Below are 21,212 nucleotides of genomic sequence, written 5' to 3' on the forward strand. Positions count from 1 at the left end.
CTGCCTGTGGTCTTCCGGGTGTGTTTCAAGGTTTTGGTAATGATCTTCAAAGCGCTCCATGGCATAGGGCCGGGATACTTACGGGACCGTCTGCTGCCACCGTCTGCTGCCACCGACCTGTGCGCTCTCACAGGGAGGGACTCCTCAGGGTGCCGTTGGCCAGGCAGTGCCGACTGGCGACGCCCAGGGGAAGGGCCTTTTCTGTGGGGGCCCCCACCCTCTGGAACGAGCTTCCCCCAGGACTTCACCAACTTCCTGACCTTCGAACCTTCCGCCGCGAGCTTAAGACACATCTATTTATCTGCGCAGGACTGGACTAGATTTTTTAAATTTTTAAATGTTTAAATTTTAAATTTGGTTTTAAATGGGGTTTTATTATTTATATCTTTATTTTAAATATTCGGCCTATGTAATAAGTTTTTTTAAATTAATGTTTTACTTTGTATATATATATATGTTTTTAATATGGCTGTAAACCGCCCTGAGTCCCTAGGGAGATAGGGCGGTATAAAAGTATGAATAATAAATAAATAAATAAATAAATAAAATTAATTTTATGCCAGTCCTGCACGGAAGAATAAATACGTCTTCAGCTCGCGGCGGAAGGTCCAGAGGTCAGGGAGCTGTTGAAGTCCTGGGGGAAGCTCATTCCAGAGGGTAGGTGCCCCCACAGAGAACGTTCCCCCCCTGGGGATCGCCAGCCGACATTGTTTGGCTGACGGCACCCTGAGGAGGCCCTCCCTATGGGAGCGCACGGGTCGATGGGAGGCAAACGGTGGCAGCAGGCGGTCCTGTAAGGCTGCCCAGATGCTGACCCACAGCAGCCCCAAGCACATGCTGAAGTCGTGCTATCCAACCCCCTGCCTTTTCCTTTCCCGCAAAGTCCACCCTCTTACCCAGCGTAACCAGCACCCGTTGCAGGGCCTGATAGGAAGAGGTCTGCAGGTCAAACAGTGAGAGCTTATAGTCGATGCTCAGCCGCGCTTCGTGCCGGATGGTCTCAAAGAGGGCTGAAGCCCGGTAGAGCTGTAAGAGGAAGCAACGTTGGGAGGTCAGTCTCTGCCGCTCAGCCAAGGACGGTGGCGTCCCTTTAGGCGCCCACTGCCCACCTGATGCTGAGCCTCTTCCAAATTTCCACTCGCCCAAAGTGACAGGCCCAAGCCGTGACGGATCCTGGCTTCATCCTCCCTGCGCCCCAGCTGCTCGGCCAGCCTCAGCCCTGCAGGAAGGAGGAGGAGAAGATCTGACGGCCCACCATTCTCTTGCTGCGCTCTGGTTTGCCACCAGATTCCCCTCCTTTCTTCAGTAACCTCTCCCAGAATGTGGCTTAATTTGCCCATCACCACACCACTGAGGAGGATTCTGGGTTTGCTTCCCCCCCCCCACCGCCCTCCTAAGGAAGAGCTCCCCCACCCAAGGAAAAGCATTTCCCCTCGGAACCACATCCTGCCTCAAGCGTGTCCTGGCTGCAGGCCTTGCGCGGCTACTGACCTTCCTGCAGGTACATCACCGCCTGGGGGTAGTTCAGCAAGGCGTGGTGTATCCTGCCCAGGCTGCTGTAGGAGGCAGTTTTGGCTGCCAGGTCGTTCAACTGGGCTGCAATGCTGAGGTGCTGCTCCTGGTAGACCACGGCTCTCTCGTAAGTGCCCAGCGACTCGTAGGTCAGGCCCAGGTTGCCGTATGCCCGGCCTTGGCAAGCTGGATTGTTCGTTTCCTCTGCAATGCTGAGGTCCATCTGGTGGTACTGAAGGGCTGTGTCGTATTCTGCCATTTGCTGGTAGACGTTGCCTAAGCCGCAAGCCGCGTTGCCCTCCAGGGCCTGGTCCTTCATATCCCGTGCAATGCCCAACTGGCGCTCGAGGCAGGAGATTGCCTGTTCGAAGTTGCCCAGCTGGCTGTGCAGAGTGCCCAGTTCGCCGTACGCCTGGGCTTTATCAAAGGCTTCTCCAAGCTCATGGGCCACCACAAGCCTTTTTTCGAAGCAAACCAGGGCCTGCTGCAGGTTGCCCATTGCCCTATGGGAAGGCAATGCCAGGGTTACCCTTCTTTCCCCCCCCCCCACTCCCCACATGAGAGAGCAGCCCGTCGTAGCAACAGTTGCTCATGCTGCATGCCCGGGTTAGCCAAACCTAGCAGTGGGGTGCAGCAAGATCAATAGAGCCATTCTGCCAACCTTATCTCTCTCCCCAAGTCAATTGCCCTCTTCCTCTATGCTCAGCGTGTTCATGAGAACCCCTCACCTCACCTGTGCCCGCTGCCTAGGCCCCGATAGGCCTTCGCCTGGTCCTGCATGCGGCTGAGGCTCTGGGCCACGGACAGGTACTGGTCGTAATACTTGATGGCTTCCTCGTAGTCACCCAGTGCTTCGTAGCAGTCACCCAAATTCCCAAAGGCCCGGCCTCTGTCCAGCACGGCCTCACTCCCACTCAGCTGCTGCAGGGTGGCCAGCTGCTGCTCAAAGAAGCCAATGGCCTCCTCCGTGGCATTCATGTTCATTTTGGTGATGCCCATGTTGCCGTAGACCTGGGCTTCGATGCCAGGATCCTTCAGCTTCTGGCCCACCTCCAGCTGCTCCTGGTAACCCTTGAAGGCCATGGTGTACTTGCCCAAGGCCATGTAGACCGCTGCCAGGTGCCCGTGTGCCCGGCATTCTCCCAGCATCTCACCCAGCTCTTGATACACCTCCAGTTCCTGTGTATGGTAGCCCAGCGCCTTGTCATACTTTTGCAGCAGACGGTAGGCTGAGCCGAGCGCCGCATAGGCGCTCGCCTCCAGCTTCCTGTCTGCAGCCTGATGGGCAAGGCTCAGCTGCTGCTCATAGAGCCTGACAGCGCTGCCCACGTCTTTCTTGCAGATGGCAATATCCCCCAGGTTGCCCAGGGCTCGGAACTTGGCCTGAGGGTTGCTGAGGGACTGGGCAAGGGACAACAGATACTTCTGGCACTCCTCCGCTTCAGAGAAGTGGCCAAGGGCCTTGAAGGCCAGGCCCAGGTTGCAGTAGGCCTTGGCCTGGCTGAGCTTGTCGTGCAGGTCCTTGGCCAGGGCCAGGTCTTGCTCGTAATACTTCACGGCTTCCTCGTAGTTGCCCAGGCAGTACTGGGCATAGCCTAGGTTGTGGCAGATTTTGCCTTCGCTCTCCATGTCCTGCAGCTCCGGGGAAAGTTGCAGGTACTGCTCGTAGTACGGGGCTGCCTGGGCAAATTCTCCCCGGGAGCAATGGAAGTTCCCCAGGTTGCCCAGAGCCCGGGCCTCACTCTGGACATCCCGCAGCTCCCGGGCAATGTTGAGGTGGTTCTGGTAGTGCTGGAGCGCCCGGTCATGGGCCCCCAGAGCTTGATAGGCTACAGCCAGGTTGCCATGAGTGGAGGCTTGGGAAGCACGATCGTTCACCTCCATGGAGATCTGCAGCTCCTGACGGTGATACTTGACAGCATAGTCAAACATGCCCAGAGCGTTGTAGGCATTGCCCATGTTGCCATAGGCCCTTCCCTGGGCTGCGTAGTCGTTCAGCTCCTGTGCAATGGAGAGGTGCCCCTTGTGCAGCTTCAGGGCCATCTCGTAGTCCCCTTTTATCTGGTGGATGATCCCTGCAAGGAATAGCAAAGAGCTGCCTCTGTCCTGGAGCCCACTTGAGCGCAGGCCAGGAGGCAGCTGAAAAAGTGGGACTCTGCCAGCACAGGAGGAAAAGATACAGCCCAGTTGGGAATCTCCTGCACCCAACCCTTGAGATCCCCAGGATAATGGCTTGGCAACTGATCGCCCTGCATGCCTCTTAGCAGCTAGGAGAGGTTCAGCCAGCACCCCCTGCCTCTTTCCCTTCTGGCCTGAGAGAGATCAAGAGACATTTGGTCACTGCAGATAGGCAGAACGTGGTCTCCTGGGCTTGAAGTAAGGGTGCCCCCCCCCCGCCGCCTAATCTTGCCTGGCTTCTGGTCCTACAGAGCGCAGGCCTGCCCACACGCGCACACATCCGATCATCATCAGAACAGCTACACTGCTTCTTTGAGAGCATGTGCAAAAGGATCGTTCCCAGATGCCCTTGTCCCATAGAGGTAGCTGGAGAGGAAATGCTTTTTGAAGGAGGCTGCAGGGCCTTTCCTCTGCTGGCTTTCGTTCCTGGCATAAACACAGGGCCAGAATCGACGTTGGGAACAAGAGCCAGCAAAGGAACCCGAGCCCCCCCAAAAATGCACCTATCTGGCTTGTTCTGCGCTTTCAGTCTCAGCTTCCTCAAAGGAAGTGCCTGCTGCCATCTTGCACGGTGTAACTTCAGCCCAGAGTCTTCCCCCAAGCTGAGTCCTGGGGTGCCCACTGAAGTTGCCATGGTGCTTTGTGGGCGTACCTGCACAGGTCCCCCCAGATACCTAGCCCTGAGCCCTTGCCCAAGCTGTCTGCCTGATTTGTGGGCTGGCACCCTCTCTTACTATTTTCAGCAAAGGGGAGGAATGGTACCATCAACAGCCTTGGCATGCAGTTGGGAGTTTAAATCCTAGCCAAGGGAATTTCTTCTCCAAACTGACAAGGTTAAGCCTGGGGGAATTGGGGGAAGGGAGCAACAAACCCAACTTGGATGAAAGCCAAGGGGGCTGAGCCATGAATGTTTGCTGCACAGCTCTGCCTGAAGACTATTCACTACCCAGAGGGCCCTGTGCCAGGCTACCAAGAGAGAGGCTCGATCAGCTGCCTGTCTGAGCAGGGGTCCCTGTTGAACATACAGGCTGGCACTGGGGGCGTAGCGTAGCAAAGCTTGTTTCTGAAAGGATCCTCACCTAGATTGGAAGAGGCACGGCCCTCTGCAGCTCGATCCTGCAGACTCTCGGCGATTTGCAGCTGCTCCTCGTGATACTGTTTGGCCCGCTCCAGATCCTGCATGCAGCGGGCAGCATGACCGAGCCCGGCATACGCGCGCATCTCAATAGCCTTCTCTTCCAACTCCTGGGCGAGCTCCAGGACATGGTTGTGGTAAGACATGGCCTTGTCAAAATTGCGGTGATAGTGGTAGGCACTGCCCAGGTTGCTGTAGGCCCGGGCCTCCTCCCGCTTGTTGCCGAGGGCCTTGGCAATCCCCAGGTGCTGCTCATGGCACTGCACAGCATTTTCAAAGTCACCCATGGCGATGTAGACGGCCCCCATGTTGCCCAGTTCCCGCGCTTCAGAGAGCTCCTCTTTGCCTTGCTTGGCGAGAAGGACACACTGCTTGTGGCTGGCCAAGGCGTTGGGGTAGTCCCCGATGGCAGTGTAGACATGGCCAAGGCTGCTGAGGGCGGAGGAGGCAGCCTGTGGGGAAGAGCCAAGGGAAGGTGGTTACAGCCCTCAAGGGAAGGTGGTTACAGCCCTCAAGGCACACCCTAACGCCCTGATAACTGAGACACGGGCCCCTGAGGGCCACCTGCTCAAGGAGAGAGAGAGAGGACCATTCTGGATCTTGGGAGCTCAGCCAGAGTCCCCAAGAGTTTCCCACAAGGACACACATCTTGTGGAGACCTCCTTGGGCAGGACTGCCTGTCTCCTGGCACAGCTACCTGGCACAGCTACCTGGCACAGCATGGCAACCGGGGTAGAGAGGAAGAACAAGCAAGAGGGCGCTTCCTCCCCAAGCCCAGGCAGACATGGCTCTCCCGCTGCCTGCAGTTGTCCCACATAGGGATCCTTACCCCACCCCACCCCACCCGTAGCTCTGAGTCATTTGTGTCTATTGGAAATGTTTATGCCACTCCTGGTTCAGGTTCACTGTGATTGTGAGTGAGCTCTGCCCTCCCATCGTGCAGCAGATCCTTCAGGACAAGCTATTCATCATCTAGTTTGCCCACTTGGTCCACTGCTCCTTGCCCTCCTGACCATCCTCCCCCCCCCCGCTTTGTCACTTAGAAGGCAGATAGGCATGGCTCTCCTTCACAGGGCAAGGTTGGTCCCACTGCGTCATGCCCACAATGCAGCCAGCCCTCCAAGGCCAGATGATCACCGCCTCAGGGGGGCTGCAGCGCTGCCCTCCAGTCCCTCTACCTTCATCCCTGAGCCAGGTTGGCCTCTGCTAGAGGAATGGCCTGAAGCCAGGCAGACTCCCACCGGCCTGCACGTTTTGCACTGAATGCACCAAGCTGTGGCCCACGGGGACCGAATGCCCACAGCCTCCCATATGAGGAGAATTACCATCTAATTACAAAAAAAAGAAACATGGGAGCACACAGGTTCTTTTGGACAGTTATCTGAGGCATGCACAAAGATTGGTGGAACAGCTGCGCCACGTTTGCTTGAGCCCCGACAGGCCCTCCCCACTCCCAGCATCTGTTTCTGGGCTATCTTCCGATCTGGTCTCGCCTAGTAGTCCATGCAAGCACCACCCCAGAGGTAACTGGGCAAGCCTCCTGGGCAACACCATTGCAGAGCCACACGAGAGGCAGGTTGTATCCCTGGATGGATCAATCCCTCCCAAGGAACTCCTCATTTGCAAGAGAACTGGGCAATTGGAGAGCTGCAAGAATGGGGCACCTTTTTATCACACTCCAGCTTCCCCAAAGGGTTACAGTTTGGCACAACAGAGGCTGTGGTTTCGCGATAGATTGTAACTGTAAACTCAGAGTAATTAAAAATGGAAAGATGATGATTGGGCAGAATCCTGGTCCACCAGTGAGCCAAAGATGCCAACCACTAACCTTGATCTTCATCCTTGCCAAGGAGATCACATTGCACAGCACTTCTGCACAAGAGACAGCTCTGCACAGGGTAGTTTGTCACCCAGCGTCTCGTCTTCCCAGCACCTGTGTCAGGGCTGGCACTGCTGTAGGATTTGTGGCCAGCAGGTGCCAAGGCTACCTGAACTCTTCTGCCAGGCTACCTTCACCAAGCCTGATGTAGATTTGGCATTCTTTTTTTTTTTTGTTTACATTTATATCCTGCCCTTCTCCGAAGACTCAGGGCGGCTTACAGTGTATAAGGCAATAGTCTCATTCTATTTGTATATTTTTTTTTACAAAGTCAACTTCCTAGGCCAGCTCTGGCTCTCCAAAGCTCCGTGGTGCTGCCTCAGCCTTTTTCACCACAAAGAGATCCCTCCCTCCATGCTCCTGCCTTCCTCTCTTACCTCTCGGTCCTTGAGCTTCATGGCAAGCACCAGCTGGTGTCTGTGGTTAGTCAAGGCCTCCCGGTAATTTCCCTTGGAGAAGAAAGCAGAGCCCAGATTGCCGTGAGCGCGGCATTCGCCCATCTGGTCACCTGGAGGAGAAGCAAACAAAGTTGAGGGTGAACTGGAAGGCACCTTTAAGAGGCTGCCAGGTAAACCCATCCCCTGGTTCAGTCTGGGGCAACATGAAAGGGTGCCACCTACATCCCCGGTTGTCTTTCCTTTCATACCCAAGCCCCTTTGCTTGTCCTGGCAGGCCCACAGTGTCCGCTACAATTCTGCCGCTGACCCCCTAGACATTACTTTCTAACGCCCAGAAAGCAATCATTGTGGCAACGCACAAAGAGACACCTGAACTTCCTGGGGAGGGGGGGGGAAGGAAACCCAAGGAAACCCGTCACCAGCCATCAGATCCCAGTGGCACTGCCCTCCCACCTTCATAACATCATGTGGCTACCTAAGGTCTTGGCAACGTCCAGGTCCTGCTGCATGTAGCCTGAGCTTTTCTCGGCATTGCCGAGAGACCAGTATGCGCTGCTCAGGGCAGAGAAGACGGAGCCCCTCAGTTTCAAGCTGCAGGTGCCAATTTTCAAGGCCGCTTCCAGGACCACAACGGAGGCACCGTGATGGCCAGCTGTCAGCAGCTCCTGCCCAATCACGGAAACCACCACAAAGGGGCTCTTGTCCAGCTTCATCCTCTGCAGCTGCTGATACGTTGGCTCGAGGGACTCTTAAGGAAAAAGCAGAGGCTAGTTCACACCACTGGGATGGGAACTTATGATCCAGTTCCCAAAATCCTCCAACGGCATAGCCCATGTTCCAAAATCATGGGAGCAGTCATCCAACAAGAGAGCGTCTTGTGGGCCTTCCAACTCTTCCCCTCCTCCACCACCCTAGCCAAACAGCCTCCTCTTACCTCGCATGGGAGACTTCATGGCAGCTTCCACCATGCCCACCAGGAGCTGCAGGCTCTTGGGATCTTGGGCCAAGCCGGAGGCAAATGCTGCCAAAGCGTCGGCATGGCGCCCGAGGTACTGGAGGGCAACCCCCTGCCGGAAGTAGGCCTGTGACAACATGAGCAAAGGTCAGCTGGGGTGCCTTGAAGCAGCAGTGCTGGCACCTCGGAAGAGATGCTTCTCATTGTGCCAGCATGATTGAAGCCTCGTGCCTTAGGGCTCTACTGCTGTCCTGCAACAGCCCCCGTCCTATCGACCACTCGTGCTTCTCATCCAGGCTGGATGCTTTGATGCCGGGCAGGTCAAGGGAACTCTACATGCCAGCAGTGAGCCACATGGACCTCTCCCGTCCAGGCAATTCTTGGATCAAAAGCTCCTACGACCCACTGCCAAGGCTTCCAAATAAGTCTTTTCATCTACTTTTGGGGAATGGTGAGTTCCGGATGACACCCCCCCCCTTGCAAATCGCCCTATGCCAGCAAGAAGGCATTTGAACACAGAGGACTTTTTTTTAATTATCTGCATTTATATCCTGCCCTTCTCCGAAGACTCAGGGCGGCTTACACTATGTCAAGCAATAGTCTTCATCCATTTGTATATTATATACAAAGTCAACTTATTACCCCCAACAATCTGGGTCCTCATTTTACCTACCTTATAAAGGATGGAAGGCTGAGTCAACCTTGGGCCTGGTGGGACTTGAACCTGCAGTAATTGCAAGCAGCTGCTGTTAATAACAGACTGCATTAGTCTGTTGAGCCACCAGAGGCCCCTTGGTAGACTGGCAGACTACCAAGCTATTTAACTGTAGCATTGTGCTGAAGTGAATTGAACCCAGTCAAAACCATAGAAATGGTGGTGGACTTTAGGAGAAACCCTTCCATACTTCCACCTCTTACAATACTAGACAGCACAGTAGAGACCTTCAAATTTCTAGGTTCTACCATATCTCAAGATCTAAAATGGACAGCTAACATCAAAAATGTCATCAAAAAAGCACAACAAAGAATGTTCTTTCTGTGCCAACTCAGAAAGCTCAAACTGCCCAAGGAGCTGCTAATCCAGTTCTATAGAGGAATTATTGAGTCTGTCATCTGCACCTCTATAACTGTCTGGTTTGGTTCTGCAACCCAGCAAGACAGATGTAGACTTCAGAGGATAATTAGAACTGCAGAAAAAACAATGGCTACCAACCTGCCTTCCATTGAGGACCTGTATACCGCACGAGTCAGAAAGAGGGCTGTGAAAATATTTACAGCCCCCTCGCATCCTGGACATAAACTGTTTCAACTCCTACCCTCAAAACAACGCTACAGAGCACTGCACATACCAGAACAACTAGACACAAGGACAGTTTCTTCCCAAACACCATCACTCTGCTAAACAAATAATTCTCTCAACACTGTCAAACTATTTATTAAGTCTGCATTACTATTAATCTTCTCATCGTTCCCATCATCCATCACCTTCCACTTACGTCTGGATGACTGTAAGTTTGTTGTTTGTATCCTTAAGATCTATATTGATATTGATTGGTTCCCGATTGCTTATTTGTACCCTATGACTATCATTAAGTATTGTACCTTAGAATTCTTGATGAACTTATCTTTTCTTTTATGTACACTGAGAGCATATGCACAAAGACAAATTCCGTGTGTGTCCAATCACATCTGGCCAATAAAAAAATCTATTCTAAGTGTCAAGACAAGCTAAACAAATAAATGGATGTAGAAAATTGACAAGGGAGAAATGTGCAAATTGCTGCTTGCAACCATCCCAAGAAGCTTAATTCCACACACTCTACAGGGAGCAAAACTGGCAGAAATAGGTAAGACTGGTAAAAATAGAAACTCTCCAGCACATATGCTGCCCAGCTATTGCAGCTTGCTGCTGTCCCAAGATGGCACCTGGCAGAGGAGGGGCAGAACACCCAATCTGAGGGCCCGAATGGAGCCCAAACCCTTGCCCAGGGCAGAAATCCTCCTCCTATCCCAAACAAATGGCTATCCGACCATCACTAATGTGGAGCCTTGCGACTCAGGCTGGCTCTTCCGCTGCTTAAATTTTTCCCACTGCCAGGAAATTTCTCCTTATTTCAAGCTTGGATCAGTCTCTGTAAAGATTTGTCCTGGGAGAATCAATCCACAGCCCTTCAAGGGTTGGTCTGACAAGTGTTTGCAGGTTCTAGTCCTGCCTTAGCCATAGAATCTGGCTCGATGACTTAGTGCCAAGTCCCTCTCTCTGCCCACCCCACCTCACAGGGTTGTTCTTGTGGAGGAAATAGGAGGAGCAAGAAGCATTAGGTACACTTGACACCTTGAGTTATTTATAAAAAAATAATAAAGGTGGGATAGTTACATTGTCCCATTAGTTTTAATGGGACAATGTAGCACAAAGGAACCTTGACTGTATGAACAGGCAGGCTCTGCTGGGCTCCACAGAGGCTCTGGGAAAATGAGAGTTTTTCCTGGATTTAGCTGCAAGTAATTAAATTTATTCCAAGACGTCTGATCTATAAAAGGAACTACCATAGCAATTACCAGGGCATCCATTATGCTGGCAAGTCTGGCAGCTGCATCTGATGCCAATTTAAAGGAACACTGCTTAATCTTCCCAGGGAAATTTACAATAACGCAGCCTTTCTTTACCAAAAGCTGCCTCTGAAAGCTGGTCTCCCCGCTGGAAGGATGTCACTTCAGCCAGGACCTTCCAAAAGGCCAACCGCCTCCCCTTGGGCATTCACTCTCAAAAGCCAGCCGTTCACTACTTTCCCAGCCAACAAAACCCAAGGCTGCCCTCTGACCCTACCAGCTACCTGCACACGTGCACAGACACACCCAGAGGAGGGGGAAAAGTGGCAGAGGAGTCCACAACAGTGGTGGGTTTCAAATTTTTTTACTACCATTTCTGTGGGCGTGGCGTAGTGGGCATGGCATGGCTTGTTGGGCATGGCACAGGAAGGATACTATAAAATCTCCATTCCCACTCCACTCCAGGGGAAGGATACTGCAAAATCTCCATTCCCACCCCACTCCAGGGGAAGGATACTATAAAATCCCCATTCCCTCCCCACTCCAGGGAAAGGATACTGCAAAATCCCCATTTCCTCCCGATCAGCTGGGACTCAGGAGGCAGAGAATAGATGGGGGCGGGGCCAGTCAGAATTTTTACTACCGATTCTCCAAACTATTCAAAATTTCTGCTACCGGTTCTCCAGAACTGGTCAGAACCTGCTGAAACCCACCTCTGGTCCACAACCTTGCAGAGACACACACACACAACTTACACTCATTTCAGGAACACAAGTATAATTTTATCCATACCCACCAGTGGTGGGTTGCCCCTGGTTCGGACCAGTTCTATAGAACCGGTAGTAAAACTGGTGGGAGGCTCTGCCCACTGACCCAAATGTCATCAAAACTCTTCTGCGCATGCGCATACGGGCACCATGCGAACTAGTAGTAAAGGTAAGTAGAACCCACCCCTGGTACCCACTGAGAAAAACTAGTGTCATTTCAGGGTTGCCTACCCTGCAGCTGCACCCTCTCTGACATGCTCCTATTCACTGAAGGGAGCAGACACCCGCCTTGCCTGGCCTTGGGAGGGCAAGAGTGGAACCAAAGCTTCCCCCATAAGGTTCGGAGCAGTCCACGGAATAGCAGGAAGCTCTTGTTTCTGCCAGTGGACAAACATGTGCTTCGGCCACCAGAGGGGCAGTCTGTCTCACCTGCCAGACCGCAGGTGGTGGAGAGGGGTGCAGACCCCTGGCAGCAGACAGAGCCTGAGACCAAGCTCCTTTGGGATCCCACCCCTTTCCTTGCTCTTCTGGGGAGTCCAGGGCAGTGGTGAAATCTAAATTTCTTTCCTACCGGTTCTGTGGGCATGGCTTGGTGGGTGTGGCTTGTTTGGGGGGGCATGTGACTGGGTGGGCATGGCTATGTGACTGGCAGATCAAAAGACAGAAACTCACTAACAATGTCCTGCTGGAGCAGGGTTGGACTAGATGACCTCCAGGTTCCTTCCAGCCCTGGATTATCCTCTGAAGCGGCATCTAATGCCAGATTTGTAGTCCTTCCTTCCTCTCCTTTTTCCTTTTTTCCTTCCTTCCTTCCTTCCTTCCTTCCTTCCTTCTTTCTCTTTCTTTTCTTTCTTTCTCTCTCTCTCTCTCTCTCTCTCTCTCTCAAACGAACCCCACCCCCATTTTTTGCCTACACCCTCCAGTTTTTGCCTAGCAGGCTTCAGCTTTTTTACCTTTTAAAAGTAAAAGAAACAAAAAAACCTCTAACGATCATTTGGCTCAGCTGGGCATGGTGGGGGGGGGGGCAGGGATTTTTCCTACTGATCTCCGAACCGTCTGCCACTATTGCTACCGGATTGCCTGATCCGGTCTGAACCGGGAGCATTTCACCCCTGGTCCAGGGTTATTGCTATTGACTGATTCACACGTACAAAGTAGACGGAAAATATAGCCTGCTGCCTGCCTGCTATTTGTCCATCAAGTGAGACCAGATTCCACGTCAGGAACGAGAGACGGATTGTGTCCAATCAACTTCTTTTCCTGATTTGCTTCTGGGGAGCTTAAGTATCACCACAAACAATCCCCACAGAAAAATGACACAATAAACTTGCCTGGCAAACATTGCTGAAGGCAAAATGAGCTATATTAAAAAAAACAAAAACGGAACGGTTACAAAAATATTCTGAGAAGGACTTCCCTCAGATACATATATGCGTGTACTATGTAAGGCATTGTTTATTTTTCAAATTCTGAGAACGTTTTAAGCTCTACTATTTTGATCCAAAGCCATGCCGGAAAATCTTGCTAAACACAGAATTGTGACACCTGTTTCCCCCCCTCCCAAAGGAATCATCAATTTTCATCCTCAAAAGGTAAAGGAGATCACCAGGGACTGAATGCCGCCACTTCCTTCTTTTCCAAAGAGCATTGTGTCTCCCCACAGGGGCAGTCCAAGCTTTGCAAGCAAGGTCAGGTCACCCAGGGCTGCAGGTACCAGTGCCAGTTTCGCCTATCTTCCCAGTAAGTGTGCCAAACTGTGCAAAATACCAAAGAGCTGCACAGTTCTGTTCTCAGCTCCAAGGAGGAAGGGAAGCTATCCTAGGAGGAACTACTCTGCCCATATCCTTCTGCAGCTTCTGAGCTGGCCTTTCTTGTGCTACTAAAAAGCACCAGGCAGAAGCTGTGACTGATGCAGTACCAGGGGCTTGCAACAGGCATGCATGGCTAGCTAACAATGGGCATCTCCAGGGACCACCCAGCAAAAGATGCAGAGTTGGGGAGATGGTACCAATAGCACAGGTGAATGGAGTTCTTCATAGGGAGACTCGCTGTACCTTAGCACCGCTCTCCTCATGAACAGCTCAGAAGTCAGGCCCTGCCGGCACCATGATTTAAGGCAGAGGTCCCCAACCTTTCGGACCTCAGGGACCACTAAATTCATAATTTTAAATCCCACGGACCACCAATATGATCTGCCTAATGACCGGCTGGGTGGGTGTGGCCAACTTGATGTCCAACTTGATGTCACTCACATCAAGGGGCGCCTCGCCAGCCTCTACTCACCCTCCCCACCCAGCCACTCCTTGCCTGCCCGCCCGGGCTCCTTAGAGCCCCAACAGGAAACAGTTATTGGAGCTAAGCAACCACCACGAGAAAGAGTTGGCAAAACAGCTCAATTCAAATTGGATCTGGGCGAGAAGGAGGCTCAGCAGAAGCACCTCACTGAGGACTAGGAGCATAGGCTTTCAAGCAGAGGGAAGACCTGCGGAAGAGCAAGGCCAGGTACCAGCACCTGGAGGCTCAGCGGGCTGGGATGGTCAGCCAGTTCCAGGCCATGATGCAGTCCCACTGGAACAAGGCCCTCTGGCTCTTTGCCACCAGCAGCACTTCCCTCCAGAAGTTTCACCCAAAGCCCCACACCAGGAGGCTGAAACAGACCCCAAGTTGGAATTTCTGCCCCCCCTCCAACCCACACAAAAAGACCCCGGAGGAGACTCTGTAGCAATACAAACTTTCATTGCACATATCTGTCCCAGGGGCTGTAGTTTGAGGACCCCTGATTTAGCGCAATATAAAAAAATGCAAATATTTTTTCTGCGGACCACCAAAACTTTCTTGTGGACCACCAGTGGTCCACAAGATTTAAGGGCCCCAACAGGAAACAGTTATTGGAGCTAAGCAACCACCACGAGAAAGAGTTGGCAAAACAGCTCAATTCAAATTGGATCTGGGCGAGAAGGAGGCTCAGCAGAAGCACCTCACTGAGGACTAGGAGCATAGGCTTTCAAGCAGAGGGAAGACCTGCGGAAGTGCAAGGCCAGGTACCAGCACCAGGGATCTGATTTAAGGGACAGAAGGCAGACACTTGTTCCCTCTCTTGATGAAGACCTGCTAACCTCCTTTTCACCAGATTTCCAATCAGAACAGCATCCTGCCTCTCCAGCCACATAACTGACCTTTGGCCACCCGCTTGGATTCTCCAAGCCACACTGCCCAGGGCTGTTCCCACCTTGGGTTCTGAGAGACAGGGCCATCAGGCCACAGTGGACGGCAAAGCACTCTCCTTGGGCCGAGTGGCTACAAAGGGCTCCTACCCAAACCCACAGCCTCTCTTCTGGCAGCTCCTTCCAACTCCGGGGTCAGCCTTTCTGTTCCTCTCTGAATGCACGTGCATTCTAAGGAAACCAAGCCACCCGGGCACTATGGACCTCTGGGGGGGAAACAACCGCAAAATTCTGCAGCTGGGCCCTGGAGATGATTCCCCCTAATTAGTGCAGGCGGGTCATTCAGTGGGATGCCGTGGAGGAAAGTGTTTGTTAGGTTTGGAGCGGAGCTCCTGATGCAACCCTGCAATTGATGGAAAAGGAAACGCTGAGTGGGTAGAAGCCCGGAGCACAAGGCTGGCTGCACAAGACTGCCAGGTTTCCTGCTGCACATCAAGATTGCTCCTCTCAAGACGCAGGACTGGTCTTGCTGCCTGCAAACACAAGAACAATTGATTCCAGAATGAAGGACGTCAACAGGAAAAGGTTGACACCATTCCATAGGAAGGACGGGAAATATTGTCAGCCTCCTACCGTAGGCTCACTTCCTCGTTTCCACTCTGAGGCCACGGCAGGTTCTCTTCTGCATCTGGGCGATCAGAGGCTCTAGACTGGAAAGTGTTTGTGAATGTCACTGGAACCTGAAATGATGGTAGCCTCTTGAGCCAATCATTCCAATTAGCTCAGAAGATGGAAGGGGGGAGCCCAATTTTGCTACCTCTGTCTTGGAAGGTCAATAGTTACTTCTCAGTGTAGTGTGAAAGGCTCATTTTGTTATGCTGGATTGAGGAAAGATCTCCCTCTCTTCTACGCTTGCTTTCAGGGTGGGTGGGGGGTGGGGGAAGGAGGGCATAGCAGCATTGCAAACTAGTGGTATTAATCATACAAAATTGGAGGTGGGAGAAAATAAGAGCTTGGAGTACCAGATTTCTCAGGCCTTCTTATTCACTGACCTAGAATGCCTCTATCTTTGCAGAGAGTGTCCCATTGCTCTAAATCCCTGTACTTGTCTGCTTTGGAAAAAAAATGGAGCTTTTGAGCTAAATTCAGCATCCCAAAGCTAAACATGTCCACCTCCCGCCCCCCCACCTTGACTCTCAAAAGATCCTCTCCCACTAGAATCCTGACCTGACACTCAGTTACCTGGCATCTCTGCCTTGGCATCAGCCTTTCAAGAGAAATGCCAGGATGAAGCTCTTGCAAAAAAAGGGAGGCCAGCACAGGCTTCTTCAGACTCGGGGCTCGGGAAAAGGGAAAGCCACAAGACCCTTTGCTCTAAGCAAAGCCCGGCATGATCGGCCACAAAAAGTCTTGCAGGGCAGAGACTATGAGCTACAAATCGACTGGGCTAATTGAACCTGGCTTTGAAAAACAGAAATGCTGAGCTGAAAAACAGCCTCCTCCTCCTCCTCCCCCCCCCCCATTGCTTGACCCAAATTTTCAGCTGCAGGACACAAACGCAAGGAAGGTAGGTTCCTGCACCCCTTCCTCAATCTATGCTTTTTTAGTAACCAATGGAGGTCCTGGGGAGGGGGTGGCTTGCCAGGAAGCAGCACCATGGAGGAAATAGTAGCATAAAGCAGGAGCTACGAGGTGGGGAGGGGGGCACATTCCGCCCATGCTCCAAGGACACCTCTTTTCTTTCAAAAACTGGAAACATCCCCAGAGGTTGGAGCCTCCTCTGTGCTCAATTGCTCATGTTCCATCTATGCACGTGAGTACGCCTCCATTAAAACTTCTGGCACCTCTGTTCAGGAAGGAAGGAAGGAAGGAAGAAAGGAAGCTCAGAATTCTCCAGACTGCATAACAAGGCAGCATCAAGATGCTTTGCTTCCTGCCTCCCAACCACCAACAGGAAGGTCAGGAGGGAGATCTGGTCTCCCCAGTCAAAAGCAAGCAGAAGCAAAGCCAGGAGCAGCAGCAAAGGGGTAGCTAGGGATCCTCCCATAGATTTCAGCTCTGGTTTTTTGATAGTTAATTACTGGCAATGTGCTATTTACAAACATTTCCGCCAGAGTCCCGCATGTCACACAGGTCTCTCACCAACAGGGGCCCAGTGACAGCTGCCCTCCAGCCCAATGCCCAATGCCCACTCTCAGCACAGACTGTTGGGTGGCAGATAAGTGTTATTGCAAGAGGCCAGACCCCAGAATCAGCTTGGCATCAGCATCTGTGGAACAGGCATATTGGGCACCAATCTTTTGAGAATGCTGCATGGGCTTCTTATGGGAGCTGCAGATCAGAGAGTGTGAGATGCTCCATCAAAAGCGAAACTGGCACACTGCTCCAAGTCGGGAAATCACTACAAGGCACCCCATATGAGTACTTTTTTTTGGGAGGGGGGGCGCTCCAACCTAGCCATTTCAACAAAAACCAATCTGGAAGTGTGAGACAATGCCATGAGACCTTCATCCCTCCCAAGGACAGTCAGCTCCCCAAAACAGACGCAGGCTCTAGGGAATTTCACCAACTACACAGGTCAGTAACCTGTGTTACTGTAACGTAACGGGGTGAGCTCCCGTTACTTGTCCCAGCTTCTGCCAACCTAGCAGTTTCGAAAGCACGTAAAAATGCAAGTAGAAAAAATAGGGACCACCTTTGATGGGAAGGTAACAGCGTTCCATGTGCCTTTGGCGTTGAGTCATGCCAGCCACATGACCACGGACAGTGCTGGCTCTTCGGCTTTGAAACGGAGATGAGCACCGCCCCCTAGAGTCGGCAACAATTAGCACATATGTGCGAGGGGAACCTTTACCTTTACCTTACACAGGTCAGCTTACAGGTGGGCATTACAGGATGGTTTCCAGAATGTTTCCTGAACTCTGGTTCCAAGACAAAAATTAACTCCCTATTTTCCTCTTATGCTCATAGAAGACATAAAATTAATCAGGCAAATATGTCAACGGTCAGAGAAAACTTTTCAAAAAGCAACTACAGACGGGAGGTTGAATGATTAGCCTCATGGTGCAACCGGAACAATCTGGAACTGAACACACTCAAAACCGTAGAAATGGTGGTAGACTTTAGGAGAAACCCTTCCATACTTCCACCTCTCACAATACTAGACAGCACAGTATCAGCAGTAGAGACTTTCAAATTTCTAGGTTCTACCATATCTCAAGATCTAAAAGGGACAGCTAACATCAAAAACATCATCAAAAAAGGACAACAAAGAATGTTCTTTCTGCGCTAACTCAGAAAGCTCAAACTGCCCAAGAAGCTGCTGATCCAGTTCTACAGAGGAAGTATTGAATCTGTCATTTGCACCTCTATAACTGTCTGGTTTGGTTCGGCAACCCAACAAGACAGACACAGACTTCAGAGGATAATTAGAACTGCAGAAAAAACAATGGCTACCAACCTGCCTTCCATTGAGGACCTGTATACCGCACGAGTCAGAAAGAGGGCTGTGAAAATATTTACAGACCCCTCGCATCCTGGACATAAACTGTTTCAACTCCTACCCTCAAAACAACGCTACAGAGCACTGCACACCAGAACAACTAGACACAAGGACAGTTTTTTCCCCAAACACCATCACTCTGCTAAACAAATAATTCCCTCAAACTATTACTAAATCTGCACTACTATTAATCTTCTCATCGTTCCCATCACCCATCTCCTTCCACTTATGACTGTACAACTGTAACTTTATTGCTGTATCCTTACAATTTATATTGATATTGTTTCCTGATTGCTTATTTGTAACCTATGACTATCATTAAGTGTTGTACCTTATGATATTTGACGAAGGTATCTTTTCTTTTATGTACACTGAGAGTGTATGCACCAAGACAAATCCCTTGTGTGTTGAATCACACTTGGCCAATAAAAAATTCTATTTTATTGAGGAGGATGGGTATATGTATGTAGATAGCATATGCACATGTATGTTATGTATGTGTATGGGTAGATATATATATACTTTCTTTTGAGAACAGGTAACAGAATTTCATTTTTAATGTGTGCCAGTGTGCTAAAAGTAAAAAATGACAAGGGTTATCCCAATCCTAACTTCTCATGGTTCCCATCACCCATCTCCTTCCACTTATGATTGTAACTTTGTTGCTTCTATCCTTATGATTTATGCTGATATTGTTTCCTGATCACTTATTTGTAGCCTATGGTTATCATTAAGTGTTGCATCATTAAGTGTTAAATTTGTACCCTATTACTATCATTAAGTGTTGTGATCTACCTTGATGAAGGTATCTTTTCTTTTATGTACACTGAGAGCCTGTGCACCAAAGACAAATTCCTTGTGCATCCACACTTGGCCAATAAAAAATTCAATTCAATTCAATTCAATTCAATTCAATTCAATTCAATTCAATTCAATTCTATTCTATTCTATTCTATTCTATTCTATTCTATTCTATTCTATTCTATTCTATTCTTCTTCCTCGAGGAAAAAATAGTGCCGTTTCCTTTTGAGAAAAAAAAAGTTTGAGACAACTATGGCCGTGAATCTCCACGGACATAATAACCCAGAAAAAGCCAGAGCGGCAGCATCAGCCAACCGGCACCCGTGCCCTTCCACCGCCCTGCATGACGGGCCCCGCGGCCGGCAACGGCTATAAGCAGCGCGCCGAGCAGCGCAGGGAAGGTTGCCACGAACGCAGTAACGTCCCGGCTCGACCGTCCTCCGGCTCCGGGCAGGTCAGCACCCGGCAGACCCGCAGCCCGGCCGGCCGCTCGCCCGCCCATGTTCCGGCGGCACCTGCGGCGCTGTCCAGTTGCTTCCCGGGCCCCGCCAGCCGAGCGTCTCGGATCGCAGAAGCCCTGGACAGCGCTGGCGGAAAGCAAGGCGCCTCCTCAGATCAGCAGCAGCAGGAGGACCCGAAGGCTGACAGAAGCACCACTACCGGCCCCCGGCGCTGCTCCTCCGTTGCCCAGCTCGGGCGCAGGCGGCGCAAACCGGCGCAGGCGGCTAACAAAGGCGACGCAGCCCAGACACAGCAGAAACCGCCCGGGAAGCAGGCGCGCCAGCCAGGAGGGAACGGCCCCGCCGGCCCGGCCGCGGCGCAAGCAAGCAACAAAGCGGCCTTATAAGGCAAAGGCCCGGAGTCGCCGGGCGCAGAGGGGCGGCCGGGCGCGCTGGCTCACCTTCTTTCGGGGCTGCCATTTCATCATATTTGTGGAGCGCGGGGCTCGGGCATCAAGGCGCGGCGGGGGCAGGCGCGGGCTCGCCAGGGCCGCCGCTCATCCCGGACGCCCGCCGCTCAGGGCAGCGCCCCCGGCAGCAGCAGCGCGCCCGCCCGCGGACATCCGAGCCCGCCGCCGCGCCCCCTTCCCGGCCGTAGCCTCGCCGCTGCTCCGTCGACAGCAGAAGCGGGGCGCGGGAGCCCCGGCCGGGCGCCTGGCAGGCTCGGCAGCCAGAGCGCGGACCAGAGGGAGCCCCGCGGCTCCCCCCCCCCCGCCGCCGCCTCTTGGCTCGGCCGCGCCTCCTCCCTCCGCCGCACTAATGACTTCCTCTCCCCCGCCCCCCGCCGCCCAGGCAAACAGCCTCTTTCGGCCCGCTCCGGAGCCGCCCGGCCCTAGCGCCCGCCGCGTGGCGAGAGAGCGGGGCAGCTCCTGCGCTTGGTCCTCCGAGCCGGCTCCGCAGACGGCCGGCTGATGCATCGACACGCCGAGGCCATCGTCTGTGGGCCGCCGCGCGCGGATCTACCCAAAGCCGCTCCGCTCCCGCAAAGCTACCCTTGCCCAGTCCCTCCTAGGCTGATAAATGGAAAGGGGCAGCGGCGACAAGCAGCAGCTGCTCCTGCCTCGCCAGCCTCTCTGAGTCGCTTCTGGTCGGCAATAGAATAGAATAGAACAGAATAGAATTTTTTATTGGCCAAGTGTGATTGGACACACAAGGAATTTGTCTTTGGTGCCTAAGCTCTCAGTGTACATAAAAGAAAATATATGTTCGTCAAGAATCATAAGGTACATCACTTAATGATAGTCATAAGGTAGAAATAAGCAATCAGGAAACAATACCAATATAAATCATAAGGACACAAGCAACAAAGTTACAGTCATAAGTGGGAGGAGATGGGTGATGGGAAGATTAATAGTAGTGCAGATTTAGTAAATAGCAGGACCTTCCTCTTGCCTGCTTCCAAGCCCTCTTAGCCTGGAGCTCAACTCCTGAAGTTGCCCTGCCTTCTTCCCTGAACTTTTTCCCCACCTCCGATTGGCGCGGCACACCTCCGTGGCCTTCCCAGGTGACCTTCCAGCCAAGAACTGGCTTAACTTCCAAACTCAGCTGGGGCCATCCACACTGTGCCCAGAGCGGCTATACTGTTGCAATTTCACATTGTCCCAGCATCTCTCTTCTCCTGCCACAACTCTTTAATTAGCAACGCACGTGACTTTTCCAGGGCAGCAAAGGGTCTCTAGAATAGAATAGAATAGAATAGAATAGAATAGAATAGAATAGAATAGAATAGAATAGAATAGCATAGAATAGAATTAGAATTAGAAAAAATTAGAATTAATTGGAATAGAATAGAATAGAATAGAATAGAATAGAATAGAATAGAATAGAATAGAATAGAATAGAATAGAATAGAAGTTACAGAATAGGAGTT

At 51.9% G+C, this 21,212-nt stretch overlaps 1 protein-coding gene across 4 annotated transcripts in view; it reads right to left on the reverse strand.

The window, feature by feature from the left end:
* TTC28 (tetratricopeptide repeat domain 28) overlaps positions 1-21,212 on the reverse strand; it is a 46,707-nt gene that overhangs the window by 12,245 nt on the left and 13,250 nt on the right. For 2 of the 4 annotated variants that reach the window (XM_058158565.1, XM_058158564.1), the window contains exons 3-10: positions 8,037-8,184; positions 7,578-7,850; positions 7,082-7,212; positions 4,770-5,277; positions 2,246-3,587; positions 1,492-2,015; positions 1,110-1,219; positions 897-1,026 (exon numbers count right to left, since the gene is read on the reverse strand). In XM_058158565.1, coding sequence (XP_058014548.1) covers positions 897-1,026; positions 1,110-1,219; positions 1,492-2,015; positions 2,246-3,587; positions 4,770-5,277; positions 7,082-7,212; positions 7,578-7,850; positions 8,037-8,184 — 3,166 coding nt within the window. Of the gene's footprint in view, positions 1-896; positions 1,027-1,109; positions 1,220-1,491; positions 2,016-2,245; positions 3,629-4,769; positions 5,278-7,081; positions 7,213-7,577; positions 7,851-8,036; positions 8,185-19,743; positions 20,080-21,212 lie in introns of those variants that run through there. The other 2 variants (XM_058158566.1, XM_058158567.1) reach the window with 2 other exon arrangements.

The sequence above is a fragment of the Ahaetulla prasina genome, chromosome 15 (genome assembly GCF_028640845.1).
Source record: "Ahaetulla prasina isolate Xishuangbanna chromosome 15, ASM2864084v1, whole genome shotgun sequence".
Lineage (NCBI taxonomy): Eukaryota > Metazoa > Chordata > Lepidosauria > Squamata > Colubridae > Ahaetulla > Ahaetulla prasina.